Source organism: Melospiza georgiana, chromosome 2 (assembly GCF_028018845.1).
Source record: "Melospiza georgiana isolate bMelGeo1 chromosome 2, bMelGeo1.pri, whole genome shotgun sequence".
Classification (NCBI taxonomy): Eukaryota; Metazoa; Chordata; class Aves; order Passeriformes; family Passerellidae; genus Melospiza; species Melospiza georgiana.
In genome coordinates, this window is record NC_080431.1 from 111,636,426 (window position 1) to 111,650,318 (window position 13,893).

The 13,893-nt window shown below is 41.4% G+C and overlaps 1 protein-coding gene across 3 annotated transcripts in view; it reads left to right on the top strand.

Moving 5' to 3' along the window:
* The window catches only part of SYTL5 (synaptotagmin like 5), an 81,813-nt gene that overhangs the window by 36,154 nt on the left and 31,766 nt on the right, over positions 1–13,893 (top strand). For all 3 annotated transcript variants that reach the window (XM_058018376.1, XM_058018375.1, XM_058018374.1), the window contains exons 3-5: positions 46–261; positions 12,285–12,397; positions 13,689–13,818. In XM_058018376.1, the coding sequence (XP_057874359.1) occupies positions 46–261; positions 12,285–12,397; positions 13,689–13,818 (459 nt within the window). The remainder of the gene's footprint in view (positions 1–45; positions 262–12,284; positions 12,398–13,688; positions 13,819–13,893) is intronic.

Below are 13,893 nucleotides of genomic sequence, written 5' to 3' on the forward strand. Positions count from 1 at the left end.
GAGTTGAATCTCCAAATTAAAACATTTTATTTTTTTTACTTCTAGGAAACTGAAAAATGAGCTTCTGGAGGTGAGAAGGAAAGGCGGGAACCGCCACTCTCAGCAGGACAGCAGCAGGGTCTGTGTTCGCTGCCAGAAGAGCCTGGGCTTCATTTTTGACAGGGGAGAGCTGTGCCAGACCTGCCAGCTGAGGGTCTGCAGCTCCTGCCGGGTGCTGGGGGCAGAGGGGCACTGGAAGTGCTCGGTGTGTGCCAAGATTGCGTAAGTTGGGCACTTCTATAACCAGGGTGTTTTAACCTAAGTGTCCCAGAGTGACGTTGTGATGCTTGTATCCCCATTGGTGTGTTCTGTTTATGCTGGATATTATGTTCCGTGCCTTCTGTGCCTTACCTGGCAAAATAATGGAACAGTTTATATTAAGCACCATCACGCAAAATTTACAAGATGGCCAGGGTATCAGACCCAGCCAGCATGGATTTAGGAGGGGTAGGTCATGTTTGACCAACCTGGTCACCTTTTATGACCAGATAACCCGCCTAGTGGATGCAGGGAAGGCTGTAGATGTTGTTTACTTGGATTTCAGCAAGGCCTTTGGCACTGTCTCCCATAGCATACTCCTAGACAAGCTGGCAGGCCGTGGCTTGGACAGGAGCACTCTTTGCTGGGTTCAGAACTGGCTGCATGGCCGAGCCCAGAGAGTGGTGGTGAATGGTGCTGCATCCAGCTGGCGACTAGTCACCAGTGGTGTCCCTCAGGGATCTGTGCTGGGGCCAGTTCTGTTTAATATTTTTATTGATGACATGGATGAGGGTTTAGAGTCCTTTATTAGCAAATTTGCAGATGACACTAAGCTGGGAACATGTGTTGATCTGTTAGAGGGACGGAGGACTTTGCAGAGGGACTTGGAATGGTTGGATGATGGGCAGAATCTAATGGGATGAAGTTCAATAAGTCCAAGTGCCGAGTCCTGCACTTTGGCCACAATAACCCCCTGCAACGATATAAGCTGGGGACGGTGTGGCTGGACAGTGCTCAGGTGGAAAGGGACCTGGGGGTGCTGGCTGACAGTCGGCTGAACATGAGCCAGCAGTGTGCCCTGGTGGCCAAGAAGGCCAATGGCTCCTGGCCAGTATCAGGAACGGCGTGGCCAGCAGGAGCAGGGAGGTCATTCTTCCCCTGTACTCAGCACTGGTGAGGCCTCACCTGGAGTATTGCGTCCAGTTCTGGGCCCCTCACTTTAGGAGGGACATTGAGATGATTGAGCGTGTCCAAAGGAGAGCAACGAGACTGGTGAGGGGCTTGGAGCACAAGCCGTATGAAGAACGACTGAGGGAGCTGGGGTTGTTCAGCCTGGAGAAAAGGAGACTCAGGGGTGACCTTATCACTCTCTTCAGCTTCCTGAAGGGTGGCTGTGGTGAGCTGGGGGTCGGTCTCTTTCTCCGGGCAACAACAGATAGAACAAGAGGACAGTCTCAAGCTGCGCCAAGGGAGATACAGGCTAGAATTAAGGAGGAAGTATTTTACAGAAAGAGTGGTCAAATACTGGAATCATCTACCCAGGGAGGTGGTAGAGTCACCGTCCCTCGAAGAGTTTAAAAAAAGACTGGATGTGGCACTTGGTGCCATGATCTAGTTGAGGTGTTAGAACATGGGTTGGACTCGATGATCTTAAAGGTCTCTTCCAACCTAGAATTTCTGTGATTCTGTGATTCAAGACTGGCTCTGAAGAGTGAAGGTTTTGTTATCAGCTGCTCCCCCATGGTTGGTGGGACACACAGACGGGGCAGTACATGGTGCTGCTTTTGTTTTTTACTTTTTGATTTGCTCTTGCTTTGCTTCTGCTTTGCTCTTGCTCTTGCTTCTGCTCATTAGCTAGTTTAGCTAAACAGTTCAAATTGTTCCCTGGACTGTTTCTCCTTTCCTGTTTTTGGACCAACTCAAACCTGCTCTGGCCTGGACTCGGAACACCGAGAGTTTGCACCCTGTGGCCCAGCGGGGCCTACTCTGGGCAGCAGCTGCCCCAGTGCCACAGAGATTGAGAACAGAGTGACCACGCCCAAGAGAGACTTTCTGAATTTGTCATCTTTGTCAGAGTGGTGAAAGAGTGGTGTCATCCCGTATTGTTCATTTTGTGTGCTGGGGGTGCTGTGCCTGTTAAATAAACAGGTTCTTTCCACTTGTCTCTGAGAAATCCCTCCCGAACCAGCTGAGGGTAGGGGATGTGTGGGTTGGCTTTCTGGAGGGGCCCCTTGTGAAGGTTTTCTCCCAAATTTGCCCTAAACCAGGACACCACGTGTGGAGCTTACAGCCCTGGCAGTGATTTTGTGCTACCATTGTACATCCCCTTACAGAGAATACACAAGGGGAGAGGCTTAGCTGGGGCTTTTATTTGCTGCACTATCTCTTTTCTGAATTCCAAGCCAGTTTCAATGAGCTTGTCTTCCAAAGACTTGGAAGAATAATTCACTTGATTAGTTTGGTAATATGGGATTTTTTTGCTTGGTTTAGTAAGATAACCATGAAGAAAAGAAGAAATGTGTCGGGCAACAAAACGCAGTTATGTATCCTTGTGTAAGGACTGGATGGTGTAAGAAAGAGATGGGATAAAAAAAGAAATATACAGAATTATTTTAACAGACCTTCAAACTAACAGGATCAGAAAGGGCAAATTGTTTCAGGAAGTGAACTCAAATCGCTAATTCTGTCAAGACTTTGGCTACATAGTGAAAAATTAACACAGCAGAGCATGGAGTTTAGGGTTTGTGTCTTCAAACTTTAGTTTTAGAAGGTTGCATCCATTTTTAAGTAGGAACCTTACTCCTCTGCATCCAGTGGGGCACACCCAAAGGACAGTGTCTCACCTGGTAAGACAAATAATGTTTACTTGTTTGATTTGTGAAATGATTTTAAATCAGTAGGGGCTGGCTGAGCTCCCTGTACTTTGCCTCAGGCAGTTCCTGGGATAATGTCAGTGCTGTGCCTTTCAGAAGTGACGGGGTGTGAGTGAGGTGACAGCATGGAGAACAGCAAACACAATGCTGCTCTTTAAAAATGGAGAAAAGAAAAAGAGATTTGTTGACCCTGCCACACTACCTCTAATTTCTCTAACAACACTGAAACAAACGGTAGCAGTGTTGTTTGAAAGCTGAGAGAAGGTGACAGGATGAGGAGTAAGAGCTGGCTCAAGAACAAGTGATGTCAAAACCAATTTAATTTCCACCTTTGACAGGTGACAGAGGAGGATTGGTTGCTGTCTTATAACTTGGCTGAAGTTAACCTTTTGATACTCTCTCTTGTTCCTTTCTAATAGGCTGACAAATTAGGGTAGCTGTGCCCTGGAATAAATTCTGCCAGTGTGATTGCAGACCCACCTGGAAAATTGTAAAGCTCTCTTCTCAGCATGGACATTTCACTGTCAAAAAAAAACCTCAAGAAAACAAAGCCCAAAAAACCCCAAACAAAAAACAAAACAAAACAAAAAAGCACCACACATACAAACAAAAAAAAAAATCCTTTTTAAAACCAGTGATATCGAGCAGAATATTTCCTGGCTTATTACTGTTAAATATTTTAGTCAAGGACCTTGATGCAGCAGATGGATTTGCCAGTTACACCTGCAGGAGACATAAAGCTGAGAGGTGCTCCAGGCATGCTGAAGGACAAGATGTGGTTTCAAAGTGATGCTTAGAATTACAGAAGTAGTTTGAAGGTAAAGCAAGTGATGGCTCCCTATGGGCATGTGGAAGTGCTACATTTGGGAAAAAATGCAGCTGCAGAAACATAAAATGAGAATAAAAACAGCTTCTGCAGCTGTTCCTTAGGAAAGGATCTGAGTATTGTACTGGATAAAAGTTGAACATGAATCAACAGAATTTTCCACTGCAGAAAAATTGAGCATCACACATTGATGTACAAGCCAAATTATGGCTTATAAAGTACATTATAAAATCATCTTTTATGTAGAGTACCTGCCCATTTCTGTGTATCAGAATTCAGACAGGCCACCTGAAGAAATTCAGAAGAAAATAATGAAACTTAGCACGCAGAATGTCCAGAGCAATAGAAGGAGTCACAAGTGTTCAGCCTAGGCAAGAGAAAATACCTGAATTTTAAATCTACAGAATGTGGCTTACAGGCTGTTCCAAGGCCCCTGTTTGGGTAGGAAGAGTGATACTTAAATTGCAGTGAAAGGATGTAATTTAGATGGTGTGAATGTTGACATAACTCGGGAGGGTTGCAGAATGTTGTTTTACAACAGGTTGGATAAACCTCTCTTGGGATGATGGCATCAGTAAGGATGGTCCTGCTCTGGGGCTGAGAGATGAGTGAGGCAAATTCTCAAAGCCTGTGTGACCTCTGCTTCTCCTGATTGTGCTGCAGCTCTGTGAGCCAAGCAGTGGTCTCAGCAACCATCCTGACAATTAATTCTGGTTGAAGCCTGACTTTAGGTTATTACACACCACGGGGTAATTTTCTTGCAAAGTGCTGAACTTTTCAAGTGTTAACATTCTGTCCATGTTGAGTATCTTTATTAAATTGAAAGCTCTCTCTCCCCTTCCTTTTTGTTCATATGCAGTGTTTCTGCAAGGCTTCATGACAGTTAATGATATGTAAAATGTCTTTTACATTGCTGGGAGTACACAGAGAGATAATCTTCTGTGTGGGCAGTGTGGAGATGGAAGTTTGAGAAAGGCATTTCAATGACATCATTGTGCATAGTTCTCATTTAAATTATTTCAGTTCTGCTTTTCTACCAAGTGAGAAATGCAGGGGAAATCAGGATTTTTAGGCTCTTTTAATTACATTTGATAGAGGAGCTGATTAAGCTAACAGGGCCTTTGACAAGTTGAAAAGGCAGAAGGCAAGGAAGAGAAAATAATATGGTGTTAAGAGACATTTATGTTTTATAAGCAGCAAACAAAAGGTAGGAAGAGGAGAAAAATCTTTTAGCTCTGTAGCACTGACCTACATGCAGTGTTTGTGTCTGTCAAATTGGACTGCTTTACCATGCTTTCCAAAGAGTGTTGGAGCACTTTTATATTTGTCCTTCTCCTTTGTCCCTTTTTTAGCAGCCTTGGTTATGTTGATGTCTGTATTGACTCCAGCCCCTGCTGAGCTGTTCCATTAGCAGAGCCAGGCTAAACTGTTGTTGTGATGTGATGTCTGTTGTCATACAGACTGTGAGACCCTTAAAAGTCAGGGAGGAGTGTTTGTGAGCCCTTTACAATTTTGGTGCTGTGCTACTTCATGTCTCTGCTCCTCAAATTGTGCTCAAGAGTGTCCTTTAAGTTCTATTTAAGGTGATGGTTATAACAGTAGCTTCTACAAGCCCTTCTCATAGTCACGAATTACACCTGCAGGAAGTGTCTACAAGATTTTCAGAACTGTTGAAAAACTGAATGAGTACATTTGGTGTGAGAGCAGAAGGTCTGGTACTGGGTGGGGAGTGTGGGCATTCAAAGAGACATCTACTGCTCAAATTACTGCAGAAATACCTTGAATTACACAGATAATCCAGAGTGGTCGCAGAAACAATTTTGTCAGTAAAAAGAATGTAGGTAATATCAGCCACCTTCTGCCTGTTGCTTTGTTTAATACATTTTGACATTTCTTTCCTTATGAGCTTTTTGAGTCCTGCCTGTCCAGTCCTAACACGGGAGTTTGGGATACTTTCAGAACAGTGAAAGGGCATTTTGTCCTGGCATCAATGGGATCGTGGCCTGGGATCAAAAGTTGTTATTGCTTTAAGAGTTATGGTGGATTTATGTCCAGCTACCACAAAAAGGGGAAAAAATGGTGGCAAGCTGCAAGCTTGCTCACTTTGATTTGGAGAACAGTAATTTCAAAACACCAATTTTATGAGTATGTGGTAAAACATAATATTATTATCTGAATAAATTAAAAAAACCCAAGCACAACATAGTTACATGATGGTGGCCGTAGGGGTGAGACACCAGCGCATTTAATAATACAATCTCTTTTTTCATCTGTCAATCAGAACATCATCTGGCAACAAGAGAATCTGACTTCCATAAAGTAATACTTAGAGCATTTCATCTGCCATTTTTCCAGAGACAGACTTGCCTGAAAAACAGCTTCTGGTGATGGGGAAGCTTGTTACAATACATTAATTACATTCTGAAAAGCTTTCAAAAAAATTTAGTGAATTTGAGGAAAGATATTTGAATGTGAATAGTGACAGAGGTTCATCAGTATTTTTAAGTATAACAAACAGGTTTATATGTAAGTCTTGTCTTACAGTTAGAGTTACTGTCAAAGGATTTCTCCCTTGAATGTCCATAAGGAGAAAATTATTTAGTTGGATTTTGTCCCTCATAGGTGCTATTACCAGGGAAAATAGAAAGTCTCAAGACAAAGCATTTACAGGTCAAGAAGGATTAGAGCTAAGTCTTCAGTCTTCAGTTCTCCAGCTATGGTCAGAGAACAAGACAGTCCTTATCCATGTGATTTTGTTTGATATTTGTGGTTTTGCACTATTTAATGAGGTAAATCCAGCCTGTATGTAGTGATGCACTTGAAAAAGGAAGATTTCTGCTCCATTCCCTCCGTGCAAGGAACTGAGGTCATCAGGAGCTTTCAAACATGGGTGTTAAAAGAGAAACTTTCCATTAAAGTATCTTATTTTTTCCCTGCATCTTCTTATATTATGACCACTTTATGTTTTAAATTTGGCAGACAAAATGATCAATAGATTGAAGGAACTAGAGTTCTTCCAGGTGTCTTCTGAAGGGCTGATTTCACACCATGATGCTGTCTGTACTTCCCATTGCAAGGGTGTCTAGGTATCTGGGAGCACTGCCTTTATATGTCAAATGTCTAGTTAGCTCAAGCTATTACAGCAGAACAAAGCAGTAATGGAAAATTTACCTTAATCTCTGAAATAATTATGCTGTCTTAACATGTCATGAAAATTCATCAGAATCTCTTAGTAACATTTATTCCCATTAGGAGCCTAAAAATAGAGGCATTTCCAATGTTTTACTATGCAAATGCTTTTCAAATTTCTTATAATTTTATTTTAGTAACTTCTATGCAAGTTTGCCTTCTTTTCACCAGGTCAAAATTCTGTCTAATAGCCTCACAGCATAATAAAACTTACAGTGGAATTAATTTATATTGCAGATAATACTGTGTGGAGTAGAATACAAAGATAGGCATATGTGAGGGTATATGATAAGGGCTTTACTATGTTCAAACATGGGTTGAATTTTATCCAGCCTTTCGTTTTGCTTTTTTTTCCCCACATTTTCTTCCTGAGGAGGAAGTAAAATAACTTGAGAAACAGGGATGGAAAGAAGGTAGGCTGAATCTTTTGCATCTGCTGTGGATGTGAGATAGACAAGATGATTAAATGGAGAGGAAACTGTTTTACCAGTGTGGGGCTTTGCCCTAAAGAAATAATTGAAAGTAACAATTGGGTCTTTCCATCTGAAATGAATTTTTTATTATTAACTGGGACATTTAACCATGAAGTGCCTCACAGAAATGAGAGTGGAAAATCTGAGTTTTTGAGGGGCAGGCCATAGGTTATGGGTTCTGTTTCTAAACTGAGCAGAGTGTCATTATTTTGTTTAGTGGGAGATCACAGAGGGGGAAGAAGCAGGGAACCATCCCTGCTCCCTTTCCCATGATGATGGGAGTAGGTGGATCAGTGATTAATGTAGAAGGACTTTAGCAGATACCTAAAGTATTTGGTACTCAACTGAACTGCCTGAATGTTAATCTTCCTATCTGTTCTGAGTGTAGGAAAAAGCAATCATGCAAAAATTGCTGTTATTAGAGTTTATAATACTGTTTTCCTTTTTTTCTAAAGCTACTGATTTCAGCATCTGCTAAACACCTTGGAAGGCCAGTCTAAATCCTATTTTGGTAGAAATTACACATGTTGTTTACCTCATGAGCTACATCTAACTGAGAAAGTACAGAAATGCATGCACATACCATGATCTGCAGTCTGCATGGTATTTGGGCCCATTTTGCAAACACCAAAGCCAAACCTGCAAGCACTGATTCAATGTGCTATTGAGTAAATAGAAAGACAAAAAGGGTTCATTTTCTTTAGATAGAAAGGGTTCATTTTAATCCTGTATCTGAAATAGTGCATCTTTCTTCTATCTCAGTAGAAGAGAGACTCCCCTTGTCATAATTGCATGAAAATAACATTATTATTATTATAATAAGACTGTTTAATTCTTGCTCTTCAATTTTTTGATTCAGAATGTCAAATGCAATTATTAAATTCAATCTTCAAGTCAGAGACTTAGGAAATCATTTGATCTGAAGTAATTTCTATTTATGTGTAGAGCAAAAATTCTTTTAATAGGTACTCCTGACATGTATGAGTGATAAAGATAACATGAACATGAAGTCTTTGTGTGAATTGTTCAGCATACATGGAAAATATATTCAATACTAGAAATTCAAATCTGCAAAGCTTGGGGACTTTCCCGTTATTTCATTAGAAAGTGATATTTTTGTAGAAATTATCTGTTGAGTAATGATATTTTTGCAAAAAGTGTTCTGCCAGCTGAATTAAGATCTGAAGACAGACAGTAACACTGATGGAAATAAGGATGAAGGTCTGAAGTGAGGGCTGAGGTCTCTTGTTTCATGCAGCACTCACAATGGCTGGATGTCAGTGCCTGTTGTTTTTTCCCTTTCACTGTGTGTGGAGAGTTTAGTTCAAGCATGGCTTAAAGAAAAAGGCCATGAAGCCATGCAATTGAGAGAAAAGTAAAAGGTAGTTGCAAAGCAGTTCCAAAAGCAGTTCCCAGCCTGATTTCTATAAACAATTAGATTCTCTCAGGCATCACTTTATAAACAATAAGGTTCTCAGACAGTCTTCCCATAACAAGCGAAACACCCTCTCTGGGAAAAGATGGCACCCTGGGAACAGATATGGAAATTTTGGGAACCTTTCATATCACAGTGGGAACACTGGTTTTATTTTGTGTAAACAATCAACGGTATTGTAAAACAAAAGGAGTGGTTAGAGTTTTCTCTGTTAGCCTATCATGAACCTGGATTTTGGAATATGCATGAAGTTCGTTAACACTATTATTTAAACTGGCTGATCGATCAATAAACATGAGTTCGATGCATTATAGGATGGTCATTCTCCCCTCACTTCAACAACTGTGGATAAACAGGGCTGGCCAGAGGGGTGAAGCACCTGACTGAAGCAGGCAATTCTCCCTCCCTTTGCCGTGTTTTGAGACTCAGCTGAGGCAGTTGTCTGTGTTTTGAGACCTCATTCTTCTGGTGAAGCCAGAGCAGAATGGGTGTGAGCCTCTTCAGAGCACCCCTAGCAAGGAGTTGGCACCTCATCAAAAAGGTGGATTTTAATAAGATCAGTCTAATGAAGCAGGTGGGCAGTTCAGTTTGGGGTCATTACCTGAATGGGCACAAGGTTCAGCTCTGCCGGTGTAGTGACTGTCGCACTCCTTTGCCTTCTCAGCCCTGAAAAAGGAATTTGCACCCTCCTCTTTCCTTGGGGCCCAATTAGTGTTTGCCAGCAATGTCCAGGAACATCCTTGGCTAAGCAAGAGGGCACAATCTGTGTAATTTGGGGCTGTTTGATAATGGCAGCTTGCAGATAACAGAGATTATTAAGAGAAGTAGATTGCTTAGTTATCCTTTGCCAGAAGATAGAGGGATCAGCTGTTGTTGCCCAAATAAACTGATCTGTCCCTTCCCTGCAAAGCTTATGTTTTGAAGAAGATGAGTATTGGCTCAGTAGTTACACAGGGATGGCAAAGGAAGGGAAAGTCCTTCTGTGCAGTTCTCCTTCCTCACTGCCAGCCTGGTGCCAGCCTTTCCCATCTTGGAGGCTGCTTTCCTACCAGAGAGAGGCAGCAGAGGTTCAGGTGTGGGATGGAGTGGGGACACAGAGAGGGAGTCTGAAGGTGAGCTCTAAGGTCCCATGCCACAGTGGAATGGAGGAGAGGAGGGCCCTCTCCCAGGGATGGATGCTGAGGAGAACCTGCCTCCACCAGCAGCAGCACTGCTGATCCTTCCTTGCACAGCCCAAAGTCCTCCATCTACTTCCATCCTGGTCTCCTTCTACAGCTGCCCCAGCCATCCTTTCCTTGTCTGGAGCTCCTTCAATCTCTCCAGCCCCTAGACTTCTCCCTGAGCTCTTGATCCTGCTATTGCAGGCTAAATTTCCACATCAGATCACAACTGCTGAACAGTAAAACGAGCATGCTCTGGTCTCAGCCACCCTTCCACCCAGGCTGAAAGAAGAAACACAAGAAGTTTCCTTTCCCTCATCACTGCTCACATCTGGCCAGAAAATGTAGGAGATGGCTCTCCAGGGGCTCTGTGGCAAAGAGCTGCCCCTCCATGAACCACAGCATCCCAGGTGGTGTCACTATCAGGGCTGTGTGGAAACAATTGCAAGGTTTGGCTGTAAAACCTGGAGATCTGTGTGCAGCATTCTCCAACTCTGCTGAACCTGGGGGAAGATCACAGCTCCTTCAGGGTGTCAGAGCTTGCAGAAGGGTGAAGATGCTTCTCTGGATAAGGATGTGGGCAGTATTCTTTCTGACCTTGATCAAGTTAAGTATTTCTGGTAAGATACCAGGGATGGATGAAATCTCCATCCAAGGGGAAAGCAGCACTTGTGGAGTTTTGTGGTCAAACTGGCTACTAACTGAGGAAAAAACCAAATTTACTGGCTAGATGATACTGCAATGTGATATGTCATTCACATTGCAATGGAATTTGATGGTGTAGTGAAAGGTCTGGAAGGTTTATGGTTCAATACAAAACATTAAACATGTCAGAAGTCTTGCAATAAAATAACTGCACAGAGAAGTAAGTGCTGTTAGAGAATTGTGAAAATACACATCTGAGAAAAAAACATTTGTTAAGCCAGCAGGCCAGGCATAGTTTCTAATGAAGTGAATCCTTTTCAGTGTTTGGAACCAACAGAAGTAATTTAAAAATTCCCAGTAGAAGCATAAAGATTTTATTTAATACCTTTCACAATGACTGAGTGACCGTGATGATGAATTATGGAGGGCTTTTTCACTAGGAGTCTGCAACAACAAGATAAGGCAATAATCTATTTCTATGCAAGTGGACATTTGATTTTTCTAATTTTTTTTTTTTTAGTGAGTCATAAAAGATGCATGATTCATTAACAGGTTAGGACAAACTGATAATATTTGTCTTTTCACCAGTGTCAGGATATTATTGTGTAATTTTTAGTATTTTCTCAGGTAAGACTGCATTCAGGCATGACTCAGAAATAACTTAATAGTGAAGATATTGATCAGTGCTCTAAATCCATCTGTAGTAATTTTCATGCCCAAGGGACTGGATGATTTCTTCTCCAGTAGAGGTTTGAAAGTTTTCTTATTGAACAGTAAACAGGAACTGATTTAGTCTGGAGCTAAATCAGTTTTTAATGTTTGGGGGTTATTAGTTTGTTTATTTGTTTTTTACTAGAGTATTCATGATTAGTAGCTTTTAACCATCAATTGTGTGTAGTGAGGCAGTAGAAATGGTGATGCTGTGCCATAATGAAACTAATTCAGGAAAAGGCAAACAACCAGCATGAAAACATACCCAACAAAAAAACCCAGCAATGCCAGTACAGGTTTTATTAATTGCTAGCATAGGCAAAAGAATTTGAAACCAGAAAAAGCAGCATCATCCAGAAGAGCAGCAAAGACAAATTTTCATTGCTCTGAGCTGCTAGCACTCAGCTAAATCATAGCAGCACTGCCATGTGAAGGAACTGCAGATAGTGTCAGCATATAAAACTAGAAATGAAAAATATATATGGACTTGGAGCAACCTCTCTGTAACCATATAGGGTCCATGAACTGCTGACTCATCTGGCAGGAGCTTTGGTGGGGAATTTTCTCCCTCAATTCAGTGTTGCTGTTTCTATGTCTTTAGTCATTTTGGAAATACTGGAAATTGTGACACTGAGTAGTTCACAAAAGACTAGGATGACAGAATGTTCTGTGTATTTTACAGAAATCTTGTAAACGTGGTTGGAACACGTTTTTGCCAAGTAAATTTCCATCTACTAAAAATTCCTTTCCATTCACAAAGTAAGGTAATATTTTTCTGTTAAGTGTTTTATTATTTCAAGCTCTACAATCAATCTCTCTACACTTTATTTTGAACTGTGCAAATGTTGCCCAGAATTTGTGAGTGTGGCAGCTGATTGATAACTGCAGTAGCTTTGGTTGGCCAAGTTTGTTAATGTTTATGTGTCTCTGGCTTTTCTCATTTTCCTCTCACAGAGAGCTACGGATAGTGACAGGGGAATGGTTTTTTGAAGAGAGAGCAAAGCGCTTCAAACAATCAAATCTTGGAACTGATCTTGTCAGACAGTCAATCCTTCACAAATTCCCAGGTAGGGACCTTGAGAGGGAGATTTGCTTGTGCTTTATAAGTTCAAAACCTTGTTTCTTGAGTGTTTGACTTGCATTTTATTCCTGACTGAAATATAATCAGTATTTTAATCTTAGTATTTTTATTTGTGCCTATACAGTGATATATGAATGAGTAATATTCAGGAAAGGTAAGGCCTGTATGAAAGAAGTATCTCTGTGGAGATAGGGAGCTGCTGAAAAACTCACTGTCCAAACAGGTGGAAACTCACTGTCCAAACAGGTGGAAACACACCGTCCAAAAACTCACTGTCCAAACTGAGAAAGTTTGTTCTCAGTTCCTGCCAGGAAGTTTGGCTGTATGGAGAGATCTCAGCCTGGTCATTTTTTTTGCCTTTGGCTCTCTTATTTGTGACAGTGGTGTGTAAAAATCCCTCAAATTTTCTTTTTCGACTCTGAAGAAGAAAGGTGAATTTGAGATCCTGTGCTGTCTGTTGGATCATGGGCTTTATCCAGGCAACCTGGTATTCAGATTTTCCCTTTGCCCAAGTATCTCAAACAAGCTACACCTGCACTTTTAAGTACAGTAAATTGTCAGTCTGTCTGTCTTGGCCAAGCACAGCCCAGTGTGTGTGAGCTGCTCTGGTACCTTGCAGGGTACCACAGGACCACTGGTGTAAGAAATTGGAGTTTTTCCTGAATGCTGATGGTGTGTACTCATTTAACTCCTTCGCTCTGAACACAGAAGCTGTTGGGTAGTCTGTTTCAGATGCAGCATTTATGCTCAGCTTTATCCCCTAGCTTATAAGGGGAGGGACTGGTTTACTGCCACTGGAAAAAATTCATGGTGCAAACTTGTTCCTTGGAAAATACAGACCTTGCCAATATCACTGTGCCTCAGAAACTGTAAAGGTGGCAAGTGTATAAATCCTTGATATTATTTCAGTGGTCACATTGGGTATGTCATTTTTTAATACTTGATAGATATATTGAAAAATCTATTTAAGCCATTTTCCCCATACCTTGCTCCTAGGTAAACAAACATTTTAATTATGAAGACATTCTTTCATTCAACACAGAAGATACCGTACATTTCAAAATTAAATATCAGGTCCTTTGGTTATTAAATATTGTCATTGAGAAATCTGGAAATGTAGTTCAAGAGCTGGTAATGAGGAACATCTCAAGCCAAAGTTTTATTTTATTACAAAGATCCCCCAAGGCTTTTTCATTATCTGTTTTTGTAGGTTGTTTGATGTCCTGTGTTATTTGTGCAGAAGTTCACCTTTTATTTTCTTCCTCCCTCTACTGCAGACCCAGTTTCCAATACAGATGATGAAAGAACATTCAAAAATCAACCCCAAGAGAATGAAGAAAAGCCAGATGTACCAGTCTGCTCCACAAATGGGCACAAATCTGTCTTTAGCAGACCTAGAAAGATTGGGTAAATCCTTTGGTTTTGTTGTTGTAGGCTTTTATTTTGGTTTCTGGGTTTTGGGTTTTTTTGAAAATTGATAAA